This window comes from Myiozetetes cayanensis, unplaced genomic scaffold, assembly GCF_022539395.1.
Source record: "Myiozetetes cayanensis isolate MyiCay16 unplaced genomic scaffold, myiCay2020 scf2-11, whole genome shotgun sequence".
NCBI lineage: Eukaryota > Metazoa > Chordata > Aves > Passeriformes > Tyrannidae > Myiozetetes > Myiozetetes cayanensis.
The window spans coordinates 105,296,169-105,312,833 of NW_026087411.1; the positions used below are offsets into that span (position 1 = coordinate 105,296,169).

Genomic DNA, 16,665 nt, shown 5'->3' on the forward strand with positions numbered 1-16,665 from the left:
ATGGGGCTACAAGAGAACCGGAGAGGGACTTTTACAAGCACACAGAGTGACAGGACAAAGCGGAATGGCTTTAATCTGAAGGAGGGTAGGTCTAGATTAGACATAAAGAAGAAACTGTTTACTGTGAGGGTGCTGAAGCACTGAACAGGTTTCTCAGAGAAGTTGTGGCTGCCCCATCACTGGAAGTGTTCAAGGCTTTGAGCAGCCTGCTGTAGTGGAAGGTGTCCCTGCCCATGACAAAGGGTTGGGAAGGAGATGATCTTTAAGGTCCCTTCCAACGCAAACTGTTCTACAGCTCTATGAAAATGGGGTTTATCCTTTCCTGGCCTAAGTTTAGGTGAGAGACATGACTTGCCCTGAAAGACAGTGCAGAAGAGTTGTCACACTCTCCTCTCAGAAATGTGCCGATGCACAGCGTGAATGTTGCAACTCATGGCTCTTGCCAGGCAGCCAAATGGTGGCTGGTCCTGGGGAAAGCTCACCCTGTGCAGCACTTCCAGAGCAGAGGCTCAAATCCAGCAGTAAGGTAGAAGAGTGCAGTTCTAAGTAAGACATCGCTCCTTAGACCTTTGTGTGCAACAAGGGTAACCGTTTAGGTCCTGAAATCTGTTCAACAGAAGTCAGCTGCTCTCTCAAGCTACTTGAAAAAAATTGCCAGATTCCAGTTTGAAGGTTCATGGAGGTTTCCTTTACTTGTTGAAGATCACATCAGCCAAGCTCAGGAAACTGATAGAGATGGACAGCACTGACTGCTGAGTGTTTTCAAGCCCTTTATTGCTATGGTGGGTTTAAATACACTTGGCAAAAGAAACCAGCACAAACATCTCTGTACTGGTATCATTGCTTTAGGAAAACGGTAGTACAAAAACATATACAATAATATTATCAGAACTATTGTGGCATTATTTCAACTCAGGAATTACTTCCTTCACAAAATTGTGAATTCTGAGACAACCCAGTAATTTCCTATGGAATTACGGAGACAAAAAAAATGGAGCCTGCTCAGAGTAAAAGATATTAATATGAACCTGCATTCAACTCACATGGTTTGAAAACTAGGCTCAACCTACAATTAGAAAAGAATGCTGTTACACTTTTAAAAAAAGATTTAAGGTAACAAAAATGGAGTCTATTAATGTGGATGTTTATTCACATAAATGGAACCCGTAGAGGTTTCTCTTGTGGGTTTTCTGTTTTATTTTTTTTTAGTGTTTCTCTATTAGCAGCACTATCTGCTACAATACAGTACCTGAGTTGTATTTTAAAATATAATACATTGGTAACATTTTAGAGGCTATTTTTAGGAGTCATAAATGAAGATATGTGGGCCTTTATACTCAGCTATACTGTGCTGTGGCACAGAGGACAGAACTTATAATTGTCTGCTTCACTGGCTTTCATACAATGCTTACATACAACGCACATCCAGAATCGATACTCCAGGATAGAGTCTCCTGTTGCAACACATACAGGAAGTTTCTCATCTCCACTATAAGAAAAAAAAAAAGAGAAGAAGAGTAAATAAAGCTGAAAGAATAAAAACATGGTGTGCCACCTGTTAATTGCAAGTTATTAAATCATGTAACACTTCACTGTTCACATAGCCAAATATGTAAATCTTCACACCAGAGAATGCCCACCCCTTGAACCATACAGTCAGCAAATCAGGACCAGCAGATCCAAAAGATGGAGTGAAAAGAAGTGGGAAAGGCCTTATAAAGATAAGGTCAGATTAGACACCTGCACTATTAATATGCTCCTTCCTCTGATGAGTCAACCTGACAGCTGCTAGTGAGATTCTGTACAGCTGCACAGTAGGGTCACACAAGACATGTTAAAATCCTATTTGCTAAAAGAAAATTGACTCACAGTCAATTTCCATACTCACAAATCCCATGATATTAGCAGGAAACATGTCAAAGACACTGTTGTGGGTATAGCCAGTCCAAGGACTTACCCCTTAAGTGTGCCCTTCTTACTCTGTTTTATTCACTTGACATATTCATCTTCTCACAGATTTAGGTAATTCACAAAACAGTGGAGACTCATTAGTCAATAACAGTTAAACATTCACTTGTGGATATTTGCATCACACCACAACGGTGATGCAAACAGTAACATTATTACTTAAATGTCATGTGATACAGTATCAAAGGTCCTGTGCTCTGTCCACCTGCATTTCAAATTAGGTGAAGTTACATCTTTATGCCCAGTTCCTGAACACAGTGCCTATTTTCCCAAACAACACAGTGCTGTATTACCCTTTCTGCAAACTGGCTGACAGCTGCATCATTCTTGCCCAATATTTGGTTTAAACAGCAAAGCATTTAATTAATTTGGTCACACACAAAACCTGCTAAAATCTAAAATATAGACCAACAGCAGAAAAAAAATTATATTATTACAGTGTCACATAAAAATAAACCCACCTCTCAAGAACATCATCCAGATCAGACTTTTTGTTACACTTTGGACTGTATCTTGTGAATATCTCTAGAGCAAGATCTTCATACTGTTGCCTCTGCTCTGGCCTAAGTGTTTCCAAGGATTCTAGTTTAACAAATGCTTTTGAGCAAGTATCAAATGCTCTGTTTGCACATGCACAGAGCGCCAAAAGGGAATAGATTTCAACTGCAGGGATAATGTCTTCATAATCTCTCAAATGAAGAGCTAAAAAGGAAGAAAAAAAGAAATCCAAGGAAATTATTACACATCTTCTGAGAACTGCAAGCATTCGTATGAAATATTTGCTACTAAGACATAGTATTAATCCTACAAATTGCACAAAGTGAAAGTCTTTTCACTGACATGACTATGAAACATTGCTTTTTAAAAATAAATAAAATTAAGGGGATTTGACTGAGAAACTGAAATGTCTCCTTGAAACACTTCATTTTGTTTGGTTGTTTTGTTTTAAAGATGTTAGAAGGATTTGAAATAGATCTTCATTACTTGGACAAAGTATAAAGCACTACTTGCTTCTCTTAACTGCCACAGATTTTTTATGAAGCTCTACTGGAAGGTCCAATGTGAATTCAGGTATGCCTTAGAATTTAAGGAAAGAAACAAAACAGTCAACAGAATAGCTACAGAAATTCACCAATTTAGCCAGGTAATATTTGAAAAGTTAGATTTGCATTGTCTTCAGGAAAGTCCTTTCCACCCACATTGACTGCAGCTACATTCAATTCATTTTATGGTTTTGGTTTAAATTCCATGCATCTATTAAGAACAGAAAAAAGCACCAACTATAAATGAAATGATGTGCTGTGCAGGTGCTGTGCAATTAGAACAGTTTCTTGAATTTCTTTACAGGGTTAAAAATGAAGTCCTACCTGTTTTGAGTGCTGCATCTACAGACCCTTTATAGAGCTGTTTTTGTGCAAGTATGAAAAAATGGTAAGCCTCAGCTCCTCGCCAAGCATTGTCTGCAAAGCGATTAGTTGAAGAAAGAACATCTTCTTCCAGCAAACCAGCCAAAGCTGAAGCACTCTGAAAACAAAGCAGTATCACAAGTAATTTTTATATGAAACAGATACAGCAGGAAATGGGGTACATGAAAAGAACTTTTCTATACTTGGTGATTACACCACTGTCTGTGTTAACTAGGGGAAATATAAATGGACCTAAAGTGAACATTGTCAGGCATTTTATACAGAGCACAGGCACAACATATGGTGCAGATTTTCAAAGATAAATATTGTATACGTGTGTACAAATATATTTTGTGCACATCTGCAGACTGGTTCATACTTTGGATTAATACTGCATTTCAACACCAGAGCTCTTAAAACTTTGTCTAAACGATTTCATTTGGGCATATGAAGATGAACATGTGAGCAGAAAAAAAAATGCTTCCATTCATCTCCCTCATATCTGGAGCCATCTCCCTGCTAAATTATAGGAAAGATAACTTAATCTAATCAGAGATCACTCTTTGGGATACATACTTACTCCTAAACGACATGGAAGTGACAGTCTTGCAGGAAAAAAAAAAGTCCGGAGTTTCTTAGTATGGTTTTCATTGTTACAGTGAAAATATTAAGAAAAATATATTAAACTTGGGAAGAAAAATATCTATGAATATATATGATTTAAATGTTTTAAAATAATACTTAAAACAATAGGTCTTCATGGAAGACTTGTTTTAAGGAAAGCTTTGTTCTAAGCAGGAAAAAGGGTTATTAGACAAACGTTACAGCCTCCCATGAAGTTATTTATGCTTTATTCTAGGTAGCACATACCAGAATTCAGAAAGGAAAAAAGACACTACCTCTGAACTTTTCTCTTTAACTTTTCCCCTTTGTGCATTTTGCATTTGTTCATGGCACTGTTCCATAAGTAAGGCTGATAACACATAAAGCTTTTTAACTCGCAAAGGTTTTGTCCTTTTCTTCGACTCTTCATCTGCAATCTTGAAAAAACAAAACAAAGGGATTTAAATCTCTTGGACAATTGCATGCTTGTTCAAACCTAGGAAATCATGCCAAAAAAATGATTCTGCCTTTAAATGTAATAATTTAGACTGCAAACATAACTATAAATGAAAATGTCAAAGTGAAGTATGCACATTATTCTATATTTATTTAGCTAACATGTATATAAAGCCAGATTCTCAGGAAGAATAAATCAGTGTAACCATGTATAAGTCTATTGACTTAGTATAAAAATAAACTAAAAAATAGCAATTTTTAAACACATACCTAGCTTTCAATAAGGTCTGGTGGTTTTCCCAGGAATGAAGAATGGCTTTTGAAAGTAACATATATATATATATACAGTGCTATAAATATTTGCTGTAAAAATTACACATCACTCTTACAGCCTTCAAGTTATGTACAGAAATCTCTGCAGCCAATCCAAATCTAAGCAACTTAAAGCCCACCACAGCCATTTCTAATTGAAGATACTAATAGAAGAAATAACAACATGTAATGTCTTAAAGTTATTGACATTGCTATTTGTTAAAAAAAGGAGATAAAACTAACTCACATGACACATAAAATAGTGTGGACATGGCAGCCCAGGCCAGTCTACCATACTTCTTTACTAGGCAATGCAGAGCAACAGGACCTTTTCTGAGGTGAAGTTCATCTCATACTGAAGTGAAAGTCTCAAAATAAAATAGATGATGTCCCAAAAGTATCGTCTCCATTGGCTACAGAGGACATCAAGGGTAACTACTACAGAGACACCTGAACTCTGGGAGTTGGATTCATCTTTGCAGTATCCTGTATAATGGCATCTGCTCATAGCACAGACATTGTTAAAACTAAAATAACCCCAAGAGAATAAAAGCAGCATGGAAGTAATAAGAGCTAGTGCAAAAAACCAGCTACTTGACACAAAAATAAAACCTGTGATACCTTGAACATGAGCTTAGCAGCTTCAAAGAAATAATTGGCTTTACGATACAGCTCTACAGCATCAAGGATTTTATTCTTTTCCAGCAAATGACTTGCATATCTGGCTAACAAGGATCCAATCTCTTTCATATTATGATTTTTAGCCAGCTCCACAGCTTTATTCCACTAGAAATGAAAGGAGACAATTATTAACCTAATTTTTTCACATACATTCTCAGAACAAGCCAGTTATCCATGAACAGACTGCTACATTTGTGTGCAATACTTCATCACCATTTAGAACCAGACTACTATAAAATTAACATAAAAAGCAAGAGAATACAAACGCTAACATCATTGCCAATCATGTGATGCAGCAGGCCTGTGAAACAAATGCTGGACTTCTGTCCAAAACCACATACAAAACAGTTGCTTCTGCTTTGGTAAAAGCTTTGCAAAATCACTTCAATGCAGCTCATGGCTGGACACATGGATTTCAACACTTCTGATATTACTAAAGCCAGACTCTCAAAAGTGTGCCTAAAAGAGGACTTCAGCCCAGAAGCTTAAAGCACACAGTAACACTTTACTTATCCTTCTATACACCTCATTTTGTCTGCGAATTTTCCTGATCTTCAACAGTTTGGCTACTGTGTTTGTCTCAGATTAAAAGTTTGGCAGGACTGAGAGTCTTAGCTGAATCTCACACCTAATAGGTCTTCAGATCCATAAACTAAGACATTGTTGATATAAAGCCAGCCCTAGCCAGTCCTGCCATTCCCATACATCAAGTTCCTCACAGCCATCCTCAGTTTTTCTTTTATTTGTGTCAACACAAACGTTTGCACAGCTAAGTCATACCAGGAAACAGCTCTAGATGTAAACATACAGATCAATTTTCAGATCAGCTTTTTCCAGCTACATCCTCACTCAGTCACAAATCCATTTGCATCTATACAAAGAAGGAAGGGGATGGGGAAAATATCCTGAACAGATAGCTATCTCTCCTCCAGCCTTCCTCCCATTCCATCAAGAGACAGTATGGCCCAGCTCCAGAGAGGCTACAAATGTCTGTATGCTGAGTATGCTGACCAGACACCCTGTATGTGCCTTTGCACTGTCCCTCCAATGACCTAATCTTAATTTCGGAGAACTGGCTTAACCCTGAAGTATAAGTCTTCCAGAAACTGTGACAAATCAGATACTTTACAAGGACTTGTGTTTAACTGGGCTCTAGGACAGGAATCTCACAGTTAAACTGGTACTGGTAAAGCAGATGATCTCCTGCTGTTTTACCTGGTTGAGGTGCACACAGGTATCCACTGCATCCTTTGGTTGATTACATTTCAGAAAGGCTGACACAGCTTGTTCACACATCCCCACTCGTACAAACATATAAGCTATATCCTGCAAAAATCATCAGCACCATGTTAAATTCACTTCCACATTTTTAGTACATTGTGTACTTATATTGTTTAATTTAATTCCAAGAGTCTGGGGAAGGGGTTGTTCACTTCATGGATCCTGTGAAGGCATCATGCACTGTGGCAAATATTTAGAACAGCGAGTGTGCTACTTTCACACACTCCTTCTAAATTGAAAAAAGCTATTTAAAAATGTTTCTTTCAAACCAAATCATACCAAAGGGACTGTATTCTTACTGTTTAAAGTATTTTATGAATCTTCGCCACTACAGTGAGGTTAAAAAAGACAGTGCTAGGTCTTGCTTTACTGAAAATGGCATTAAAAGGAGCATGTTTTGCATTTTTTAAGCATTTTGAATTAATCAACCATAGTACAGTTTTAAATGAGCTATTACATAGTAGGTCATATCCTGCTATACATACACAGCTATGCCCTATACACCTATATACCCTATACACCCTATCCCACCTACTTTTCCTCCTTTGAGAGTATCTTCGATTTTCATTGTACATTAGTATTCCCACCAGACTTATCATGTAAGAAGTTAAGGATAGCAACTAGGAAGGGTTTAGGGGAAAAAAAAACAACAGTGTAGATCAGATGACAAAATGAAAGCTAAAGTAAGTGTCCATCCATGGGTGACTTCTCAGTGAAGCACAGCTATTTCAGAGAAAAATGGCACAATCTGGGGAGAGAAACAGTAAATTATGACTTAGCCATGTGGCAGTAAAACATGATGAACAATTGGGCCTTTCTGGGGAACTGAGACAATAAGGGAAAGGAATAATAATGGAGTATGAAAACAACAGCAATATTGGAGAACAATACCACAGTAACACCGTTATGATTAAGTGAGTAGGTCATATGCTGCATTCCTTCTCTCTTCCATAACCCTCCCAAGACGAGAAATTTTAAGTAAACAGTTGGGTATAAATAAGACAATGAAAAATAAAGGTGCTTTTTGCTTACAGGAAGCAATTTATGATTCTCTGGAAGTGAGTTGGCCAGATTCTCCAGTCCTTGGTAGTCCTCTAGCATGTAGTAACATTCAGCTAAACGTTCCTGATTTCGTCCTTGCACGTAATACTGTACAGCATTTAACCTAATAGGACAAAAAAGATGTGGCAGCTTCTGATATATAAGCACAAGTGAAGTTTTTAATTCTGTAAGCCTTTTGTATTTTTAAATTTAAAATCACATTACTTTTAACATGTAGTTTTCCTTGGAAAAACTTTCGTAGCTAGAATTTCACTCTTTTTCTAAAAAGTACTACAAGTTTTAATTTTCAGAGATCATTATGTTCAAGTAGTCTCTGACTAGCGTAAGGTTAGGAAGTCAAGGAATCTTAAAGCTATAGATCATAGCACATAATGGACAACTTAAAACTAAACCTTCAGAAAGGGGCTTTAGTGTTGTGCATCTGTATTTTAAAATGCAAGCACTGAGACCTCCAAGACCATTCTCCAAAGTTACCTAAAACATCTAAAAATCAACTTTCAAAATCTAATTACAAGTTTTCAACTGCTTTGGTACACAAGTTCTTTGTGATGATACAATTTGGGTAATCACAATACACAGTGGAGCTGTGGAACTCTGAGACATAGAGTTAGAAGGCAACAAGAAAAGTGCATGAAAAAAATTATTGGCAAGTTATTAACTAAGAAGACATTACCTCTGGCTCACTAAGAACCTGACTGCAAAATGTGTTCTGCAGAAATATTATTACAGGTATGCACTGTCCTTAAAATCTTCATTGGTGCCCAGTTTGGGCAATATCTGGAGACAGATCCAGGCCATAAAGAACTCTAGACCTTTTCAAATATTTGTGGGTTGAAGTATTCTAAAAAATTCACTGATGTTTAATAATTCTCTCCTACCTTTATCGACTTTTTTTTCTTTAATACTTTCTATATCCAGCCTAATACAACTGTAGAGGTATATCTCTTTCTATCCCATCCTGTGAAACAGAGACTTCTGGCAAAACGCAGATTTTTATCACCTTCATTCTTTAGACAGCTGATCAACAGCTCTCTATTTATCTTATCATGGAACCATAAAGGTCTGAGCTAAATCTCATCATTCCAAAATTATCCCATGTACTGCATCCTGATGTCTGTCCCTCCTCATAAATTAAGTCTTGTCATCAGTTTAGTAATTTTCCTTTTAATTTCCTTCTTACTAATTCTTCTACAGAACATACCACTTCTGACGGTCTGCGAAGTAGTCTCCAATAGCATTGTGTGCCTGTTCCAGGAGGGCGTCATCCGAGTCCCCTGAGCCAGTTCTCAGTAGCTGCAATACCCGAAACCAATCTCCCAGTTTGATCCGCAGACCAATGGCAAGATCTCTGGTATAAACCGAAAATAGCAGGGAAAAGTCAAAGACAGTAAAACAGGTAACAAAAATCCTGAGAAAAGCATCCAAAAGTATTTTCGTGTTCTTAACCAGCATTGCAGGATCACAGTGACCCCAGAGATCTTATTTTGATTTTAAACACTATTCCATGAAAGCAAATACTCAGAGAGCTCACAGGTTATTTCAGACATATGCACCTCCTTATTAGCCACACTCCCGTGTGAGGAGTTAAATGAGCAGCTGGTGAGACACTTGGGCTGATGTTACTTCAGGTTCCCTCTTACTCTGTTCTGTATCTTTCATGCTGACAACCACAAGAGATGGCAGCAGCTGCAAAAGGCTAAAGGCAGGAGGAAGATGAGGGTAAAGGCCAAGGAGCGAGGAATATGAATAATGGAGGCTAAAGCTGACATGAAATAATGTGGATTTCAGAGACTTCTCTTTCAGATTCAGAGTGACTTTGGCTAAAGGAGAAAGGATTCAGATGTAGTTTTTTCCTTTTTATTATTTTTATTATTCATGCATACATATGACTCATTGTGTGCCTGCCTGGCATGTTTTTCCATCAAGTAGAATAATTCTATATTACTTCATATAAAAGTAATTCTGCAGGTGCACAGCAAATAAATGGGAGAGACCTATACATGTCTTGTAAAAATGCCCTCAGCTTACAAATGAAGGAAGGCAGTAGCAAGTCAGTGCAGTCAGCTACATAAGAGCATCTATCTAAAAACATCAAAATTGTATTTGAAAAATAGATTTATTTCATCCTGATTTATGGTAGATCTTTCTCAGGATTTTTCTAGTGGTGAGGAGACATGTAATGTCAATACTATGAGAATTCCCATATTCTCATAGCTGGAGAATAAGATGCTCTACTGTTGAAGAAACCAGTAAAAAAAAGTAAGTTTTTGACTTCTGCAATCCTATAATGTCCACATTTCTCTTCAGCCATGTGAAAAGGAATAAGCCACATTTAAAAATCAGTGTTGCAGAGTGACTGAAGTGCTCAGGAGGCAGTCCACCTCCCCAAAGCAACATACTGCCATCGAATAATTAACCACGGGCAAGAAAGTTTTCCATTACCAGGCTCTACTGGGCATCTCCTCCCAGCTCCTGCCTTCTCCCTCTGCCCCCCATCCTGTCCCCCTCACTGGGAAAGAGGAAGGTTTCTCATTCTTACAGCATGAAAGAATAACTAATGTTTTTCTCCATCATTCCCTACTGTTTTTCATGGCTCCATTAATCAAAGCTTAAAAATTTCACGTGTGCATAAGTGATTCATGTTTCTCCATGTTTGACCACCATCTACAGGCTACACTGCACAACTGCTGCTGCTGATTTATCATTACCCTTTTTCAGCAGAGACAGTGCTCTAGCTAATTGCTTAGTGTCAATTTATATTCCCAGCAATACTGTAATTTTGCTGTTTGTTTTCATTCCTGAGGAAAAATTCCATTGATTGGTCCACAGTTTCATCCAGAGTCCTTTCTGTCTCTCCAGAGATTACAGTTCATTAAAAACTCTGTTGTTTGTATATGTAATTGGGAAGAATGTGTACTTGGCTACTAGCTAAGACCAACAGCACATAAATTAAACATTAGTTAAGACTGTTTGTAGTTTTGGAATCCCAGCTGAAATACTGACAAAATACTTGTGAAAAAAAATCTATGAAACATAGCACTACCTAGAACAGCGGAGGTTTTGCAACCAGTTTGGAATGCGCTGATTTACATATAGAACTGGTTATGTATGGATACAAAAAAAAAATATCTCCACTTGATCCTGTAATGTCTTTGCAGAAACTGGTAAAGACTCTTCAGGGCTAAAACAGCCATTCCTGATTTAGGCATGTTTGGGGTTTTTTCAGACTTTTTTTCCTTATTTGCTGCTGAGATGATTCCATGCAATTACCTTCTGTCCATATCCAGATACATTCTTTCAGCTTCTTCAAATCTGCTAAAATAGGCTGCCACTTCTGCTTGCTTCATGGACTCGCTCTGCAGGTTGCCCAGACACTTCACAAATTTAATACCTTGATAATCTTTGCAACGCACAAAAGCTTGTTCAGCCATCTGCAGATCCAGCTTCTGAAGAGCAGCTTCAGCCAGGAGACGCCTGCATGAAAAACAAACACGACAGATGGAAAAGCAGCTAGACAGTAAATTAAATGAGGATCCATTTAACTACTAATTATTTAAAGAAGACATTTAAGTTATTGCAAAGTATTGTTTATTAGCTAATCCTAATACAGTTGTGTAACTGTTCCCAGTACATTCTGTGACATGTCCAGTACCTTCTCAGGGAAAGATGCATTGCTAATGTTCTTTTTTTCAGCTGTTTAAATGGACACCAGCTTGGGAGGAATGGGCAGGATTTGATTGTTACATTTGTCCTACATGAAATGGGTTGCTGGTCTCAACATAGTTCCATTTAGATAATTCTACCTATGCATTTGTCATTGCTTTAAACCTTGATGGCAGCCTCAGTCTAAAAGCCTCCAAGTACATTGGCCATGACAAATAAATTATCCTTCTGATCCATCTGGATGTTCCTTGTCCTGTTAGGATGGCAGTCTGGGAGAGCAGGGAACTTTGGGAAACCTTGTACTGGTACTGCCCCATTGGTTAGTTCTGCAAATAGTGAACTTCTACTTGCAGGCCAACCTACATCAATCAGGTGCTTGAGTGAGCCCTAGAATTCTCTGAAAAAATCAAGCTAGTTAAATTTAGCCTGGCTGACTGACACTGAAACAAAGTCAGCACAGGAGGGCACTGACAAAAACAATAATATTGCTGCTGTATTCAGTGACCTAAGCCGTGCTTAGGCAGTACCTACTCTGTATTTTTGAACCAATTTGACAAGGTTGGTATCAATTCAACTCAAGTGCTCATCACTGACATCATAGAAACCAAGAGAAGAACAGTATGGCAAATTTAATCCATCTGCTAAACACATCATCCTGTTTGCTGCATTCTAGAATTAAGGCACTGTCCTGTTCTGATCTGGAATATATTCACTTTATATCCAGTACTTCCAATCCATCTCTTCTTTATAAATATGTGACATGTGGTTTCTTGCATAATAAAAATAAAGTTCATGGCAATTTTGGAGCAAGATGAACACAATTTGATGTGTATTTTGTGATTTTACAGTATAAAACTTTTACTGAGACACAGATTTTCAAAACTAATAGCAAAAAGCATGGATGACTTCCAAGCTCCAAAAATCTTCAGCTAGCTCAAGAAATTAGTAAAAATGAAGATTCACAAAACTAACATTTTTCCCTACACACTCAAGCTAATAAAACTACAGTATTATTACAGAAACTTTCAATATGTAGCTAGCAAATCCTTTTTTTCAGAATGAACATTCTGGAGACAAAAACACAACTAGATAGGAAGAAATTCTTTGAGTGACAAATTTAAAGCACGCTGTCTTGGCCAGTCTTTCAGCAGCTTTAAATTTTCCTCTGAACTGACAAGAATTAACAGCCAAACATCCAATCAGTTTGCTTCAAAACAATGAAACAAAAATTATTAAAGACAGGTACGGACAAAGAAACAATCTCCACAGAGTTAAAGAGAATTTCTATTGTTCATCAAGAAACTTGTCAATGAAGTTTTAGGTTCTGCTACTCACTTTTCATTAAATTACCTACTAAGGCATTTACTCTTCCTTCCCTTATGGTTTGGGATATTAAAGAGATTTCCAGAACTCCTGTTTTCACATGTTTATTCTTATATGTTTGCTATGCAGGCTTTTCAACTTTAATAGCTAAATCCATGCTTAGTTTAAGCATCTCCAGCTCTGAGATTACATCTGAGATGCTGCAGCATAACACGATTAACATACCCAGCCCTTCTCACTTCTGTCCTTTATGGCCTGTCTAAAATGCTACAAGGTTAGTCAAACAACTCTTACCTTGTTATCATTCTGATGATTGTTAAAACCTTTACTGGGTTTTAAGCACTTTGTCATCAAGGTTCAGTAGCAAATATATAAATTTAATTTTTAATTAAACCAACTGTCAGTTACCTTTCTGCCAGCTTATTTATTTCCTTTAAATTTACCCCTAAAAGCAGGGAGCACTGCATTTGGGGGCTCATACAGCACAGAACCTGTACCCTACACCCACTGCCATGACACACACTACATGCCTGCCATTCCAGGTACTCCAACATTCATAAATTCTTAGTGCATACTGCTTAGCTGGTTTTAATTTGAGGTTTTGTAATTTCATACTAGATCTGTCTGAATAGTAAAAGAGTACAAAATAGCATAAATTTAAACCAAGTGGGCTTATAAGCGATTTTACCAAAGTCTGGGATGTGGATTGTCTTCTATGAATTGGGAAGATTCTTCAATGCCAACTTTTTCAATCAATGCTCGACTGTCTCGTAATGACCGGATCTCGAAATTGATGATGTAATCTTTGTTAGGGTGTTCAGGATTCTAACATAATGGATAAAGAAACATATTTTTATTCCATGTGACCTTTGTTTTCACCCAACATAGATATATACTCTTCAAATCATTAAGACAGACACCAACTTTTCCTACAAAATAAAATTAATTATACTTACCTTTAATATTTCATCCAGAAGAACAGATTTGATTTCTAAATCTTCAAAGTTGCAAATATATCCAGATGTTTGTATAGGTTCCTTAAAGTTAAATAAGTTACAAAGGAATGAACTTGTATTCTGTCTGATTAAATCCTAATCAAATCTGTTAAGTACACACATAAATACATTCATCTCCAAACTAGGATTTAATTTAATTTCCAACAAGAAACAAATACTAAAGTCATTAACATTACTGACAATTCTATAAACCCAGACATCATAAAAAACCCTCATGTTTTCCGTAATTAAATTATGAGAGAGACAAACACCTATTATTTAGGGTCAACTCAACTGTGTTTTACAAGTATCTCTACTAAAATTGCATTTGTCTCCCAAAGCATACAAAGACAATGTGCTCCTGAAAATATCTCACACATTTCATAAAAATAGGACAGCCTTTTTATGTTTCCAGGACTGATGGTTCATTTTACTTATTTGTTCCAAAACAACATTCCCACATGAAAGTTGGGAAGATTTTGAGACTTCCAGAAGCAAGTTTATATAAACACTTGTCTAACTGAATGGTAAGCACAAGAATACTGCTATTCAAGAAAGCACCATTAACTTGTGAGCAAACTCATAAAATGAACAGTTTACTCATGTTAACATTTACCTCTGGATCCAAGTTTCTGAAAACATACATTCTTGTTTTCTCCATCATTGCAAACAAATCTGGGTTATCTTTGGCCCATTTCATGTCCCAGACATCTTTGCGTTCCAGTTTCAGCTGCTCCCCTATCACCTGCTGTCCTGTGCTGTCTATTGCCCGCGCGTCCAGGTCAAAGAAGGTCAGAACACCAGAAAGGTCTATGATAGCGAGACGGCTACAGACAAACAAAGGAATAAAAATATAAGACAGCTAAAAAAATCCCACTATTCAAGGCTGGATATCTGAAATAGCTCTCAAAACTGGCACGGTATAATTCTATAGATTCCATGAGAGGCCATCATGTGCCAAAACCAGCACAGATGCATATGATTTTCATTTATCTGCACAGCGGAGTCCAGAGAGATGGAAACATCTGCTCACAGGATCTGGCCCTGCAAAGGCTCTGAAATATGCCCATTTTTTCATCCAGCATTTTGAAGACCCTTAGTACATCAGATATGAAGTTGAGTAAATCACAGGTTCTGCCCCTCGCCAAACTTTTCTTGACAAAGACTAAAATTAACAACTGAACAGAACTTATTTTCCTTATTTACTAGGAGGCAACGAAGCAGATTATTAAATTAAAAAGTCAGTGTGGTGATGTAAACTCTTAATTCCTAAAATAGGATTTCTTATATTTCTACAAAGGGTATTCTTTAGGTTTTTTCAAGGTAAAAAAAGTATAATCCAATTAATCTTTGAAGTAATTTAAAATATGGGAAAAATACAATTTCTAAAATGTTACATTTGAAAATTTCCAGTTACATAGGTCTTCAGGTAATCCTAGTAGCCTGTATTTACCACAAGGCTGTTTTAGAAGCATTTCTAAATACTGAATGGTAGACACCCTAAATCCCTACTAAAATTTCAGAAGCAATTTAGAAAATTAACTTTAAAATGCTTATGGATCTGAGCCTCTTTCCCTAGCACAAAGTCTTTTAGGAAAGAAATAGCTTTGGTTCAGAACAAAATGAATGTGGCTCTAACTCGATCACACTGCCTTTTGAGTGAAGCAATCTATTTTTGGGCTATACCTAAAGAAGCAAGAGATCTACACAAGCAATAGTAATTTTGTTTGAAATTATAAAGTTATTTTGAAGTGATTAAAATTGCCTTGCAAGTTCTCTTTAGGCAGTATATTTTTGCCTTTTCTGCCAAGACTCTTGTGTGCTTATTTGCATAAAAATAGCTGGGAACTAGAAAGCCAGTAGCCATTCAGTAGAATCCCGACTCATTAGAAGCATTGCCACCAGTTACAGCTTGTAACAGTAGAAAATTAATATGGGATGAACACACTTTCCAGACATTAGAAGGACAGGGACATATAAAGAAGTCTTGGAGATATAAAGTTTCAGGTTATAATATAATTTTGTCAACTCATTTCATGACCATAGGAAGGTTATGCTTGGTTCATCAAATAAAACAAAGATATTTTCATGCATACAGGATGTAAAGCATAGGAGAGCTTTACTAAGTCTCTCAGAGCAGTCTCTGATGACTGTCCATAATTAGTAATAAAGAAACGGTTAAGCAACCATTAATAACAAATAAAATTAATAGTTTATATTAAATTAAAATTAGTGCATAATTATTATAGAATCATATATTTCATAGAATTATTATTTTCACAAATTTTAGTGCTTTGTTTTGGAATTGGATAGCTGTGTTAGAAGCAGATCTGTAACTTACCTGGAGTTGCAGTTCAAAGACAGTTGATAAGCACGACAGTTCAGGATATAGGTCTGCACTACAGCCACACTAGGGAGACTGTATCTCTGAATAGTGCCGGACTCTCTTCCCTAGGGAAGAGTGATCCTGGCTTAGCAAGAGAATTTTTCCATCAGTAAACTCTTTTAAATGGTTTCATTTATATGCTGTCTTAGACAAAAGAGCTTTTGGATAAGTGACAGAGCGCAAGTGGAAAGGGGGAATATCATCACTCTAAAAGTTCTGATTTCTGCTATTTAAACAAGATGCTACAATTGACAGATTTGCTTAAATCAGTGCTGTTAAAACAAACAGCTCTAGTCCACATACAGCCCACAGAACAGACCCCGTGAACTTCCAGGCATGGTCTACATAACAAAAAAGAAGAACAATCAAAAGATCCTTGTCCCATGCTGGGACATTTAAAAGGAAAATGCTGTAAAATACACTGGTTATTCACAGGCTTGAGTAATAGGAAACAAATCTAAGTACTGATGTGGTTTATTTTTATTTTGCTGAATGACACACCCATTCCCTGTGTCAAGACTCTATCAGG

At 37.0% G+C, this 16,665-nt stretch overlaps 1 protein-coding gene across 2 annotated transcripts in view; it reads right to left on the reverse strand.

Moving 5' to 3' along the window:
• Nucleotides 1-755: 755 nt before the first annotated feature.
• The window catches only part of WDR35 (WD repeat domain 35), a 43,932-nt gene continuing 28,022 nt past the window's right edge, over nt 756-16,665 (reverse strand). For both annotated transcript variants that reach the window (XM_050316583.1, XM_050316582.1), the window contains 13 exons: nt 16,092-16,201; nt 14,367-14,577; nt 13,712-13,792; nt 13,444-13,580; nt 11,040-11,243; nt 8,971-9,117; nt 7,740-7,872; nt 6,642-6,752; nt 5,367-5,531; nt 4,274-4,414; nt 3,336-3,492; nt 2,430-2,670; nt 756-1,489 (listed from right to left, as the gene is read on the reverse strand). In XM_050316583.1, the coding sequence (XP_050172540.1) occupies nt 1,342-1,489; nt 2,430-2,670; nt 3,336-3,492; nt 4,274-4,414; nt 5,367-5,531; nt 6,642-6,752; nt 7,740-7,872; nt 8,971-9,117; nt 11,040-11,243; nt 13,444-13,580; nt 13,712-13,792; nt 14,367-14,577; nt 16,092-16,201 (1,986 nt within the window). In that variant the 3' untranslated portion in view covers nt 756-1,341. The remainder of the gene's footprint in view (nt 1,490-2,429; nt 2,671-3,335; nt 3,493-4,273; nt 4,415-5,366; nt 5,532-6,641; nt 6,753-7,739; nt 7,873-8,970; nt 9,118-11,039; nt 11,244-13,443; nt 13,581-13,711; nt 13,793-14,366; nt 14,578-16,091; nt 16,202-16,665) is intronic.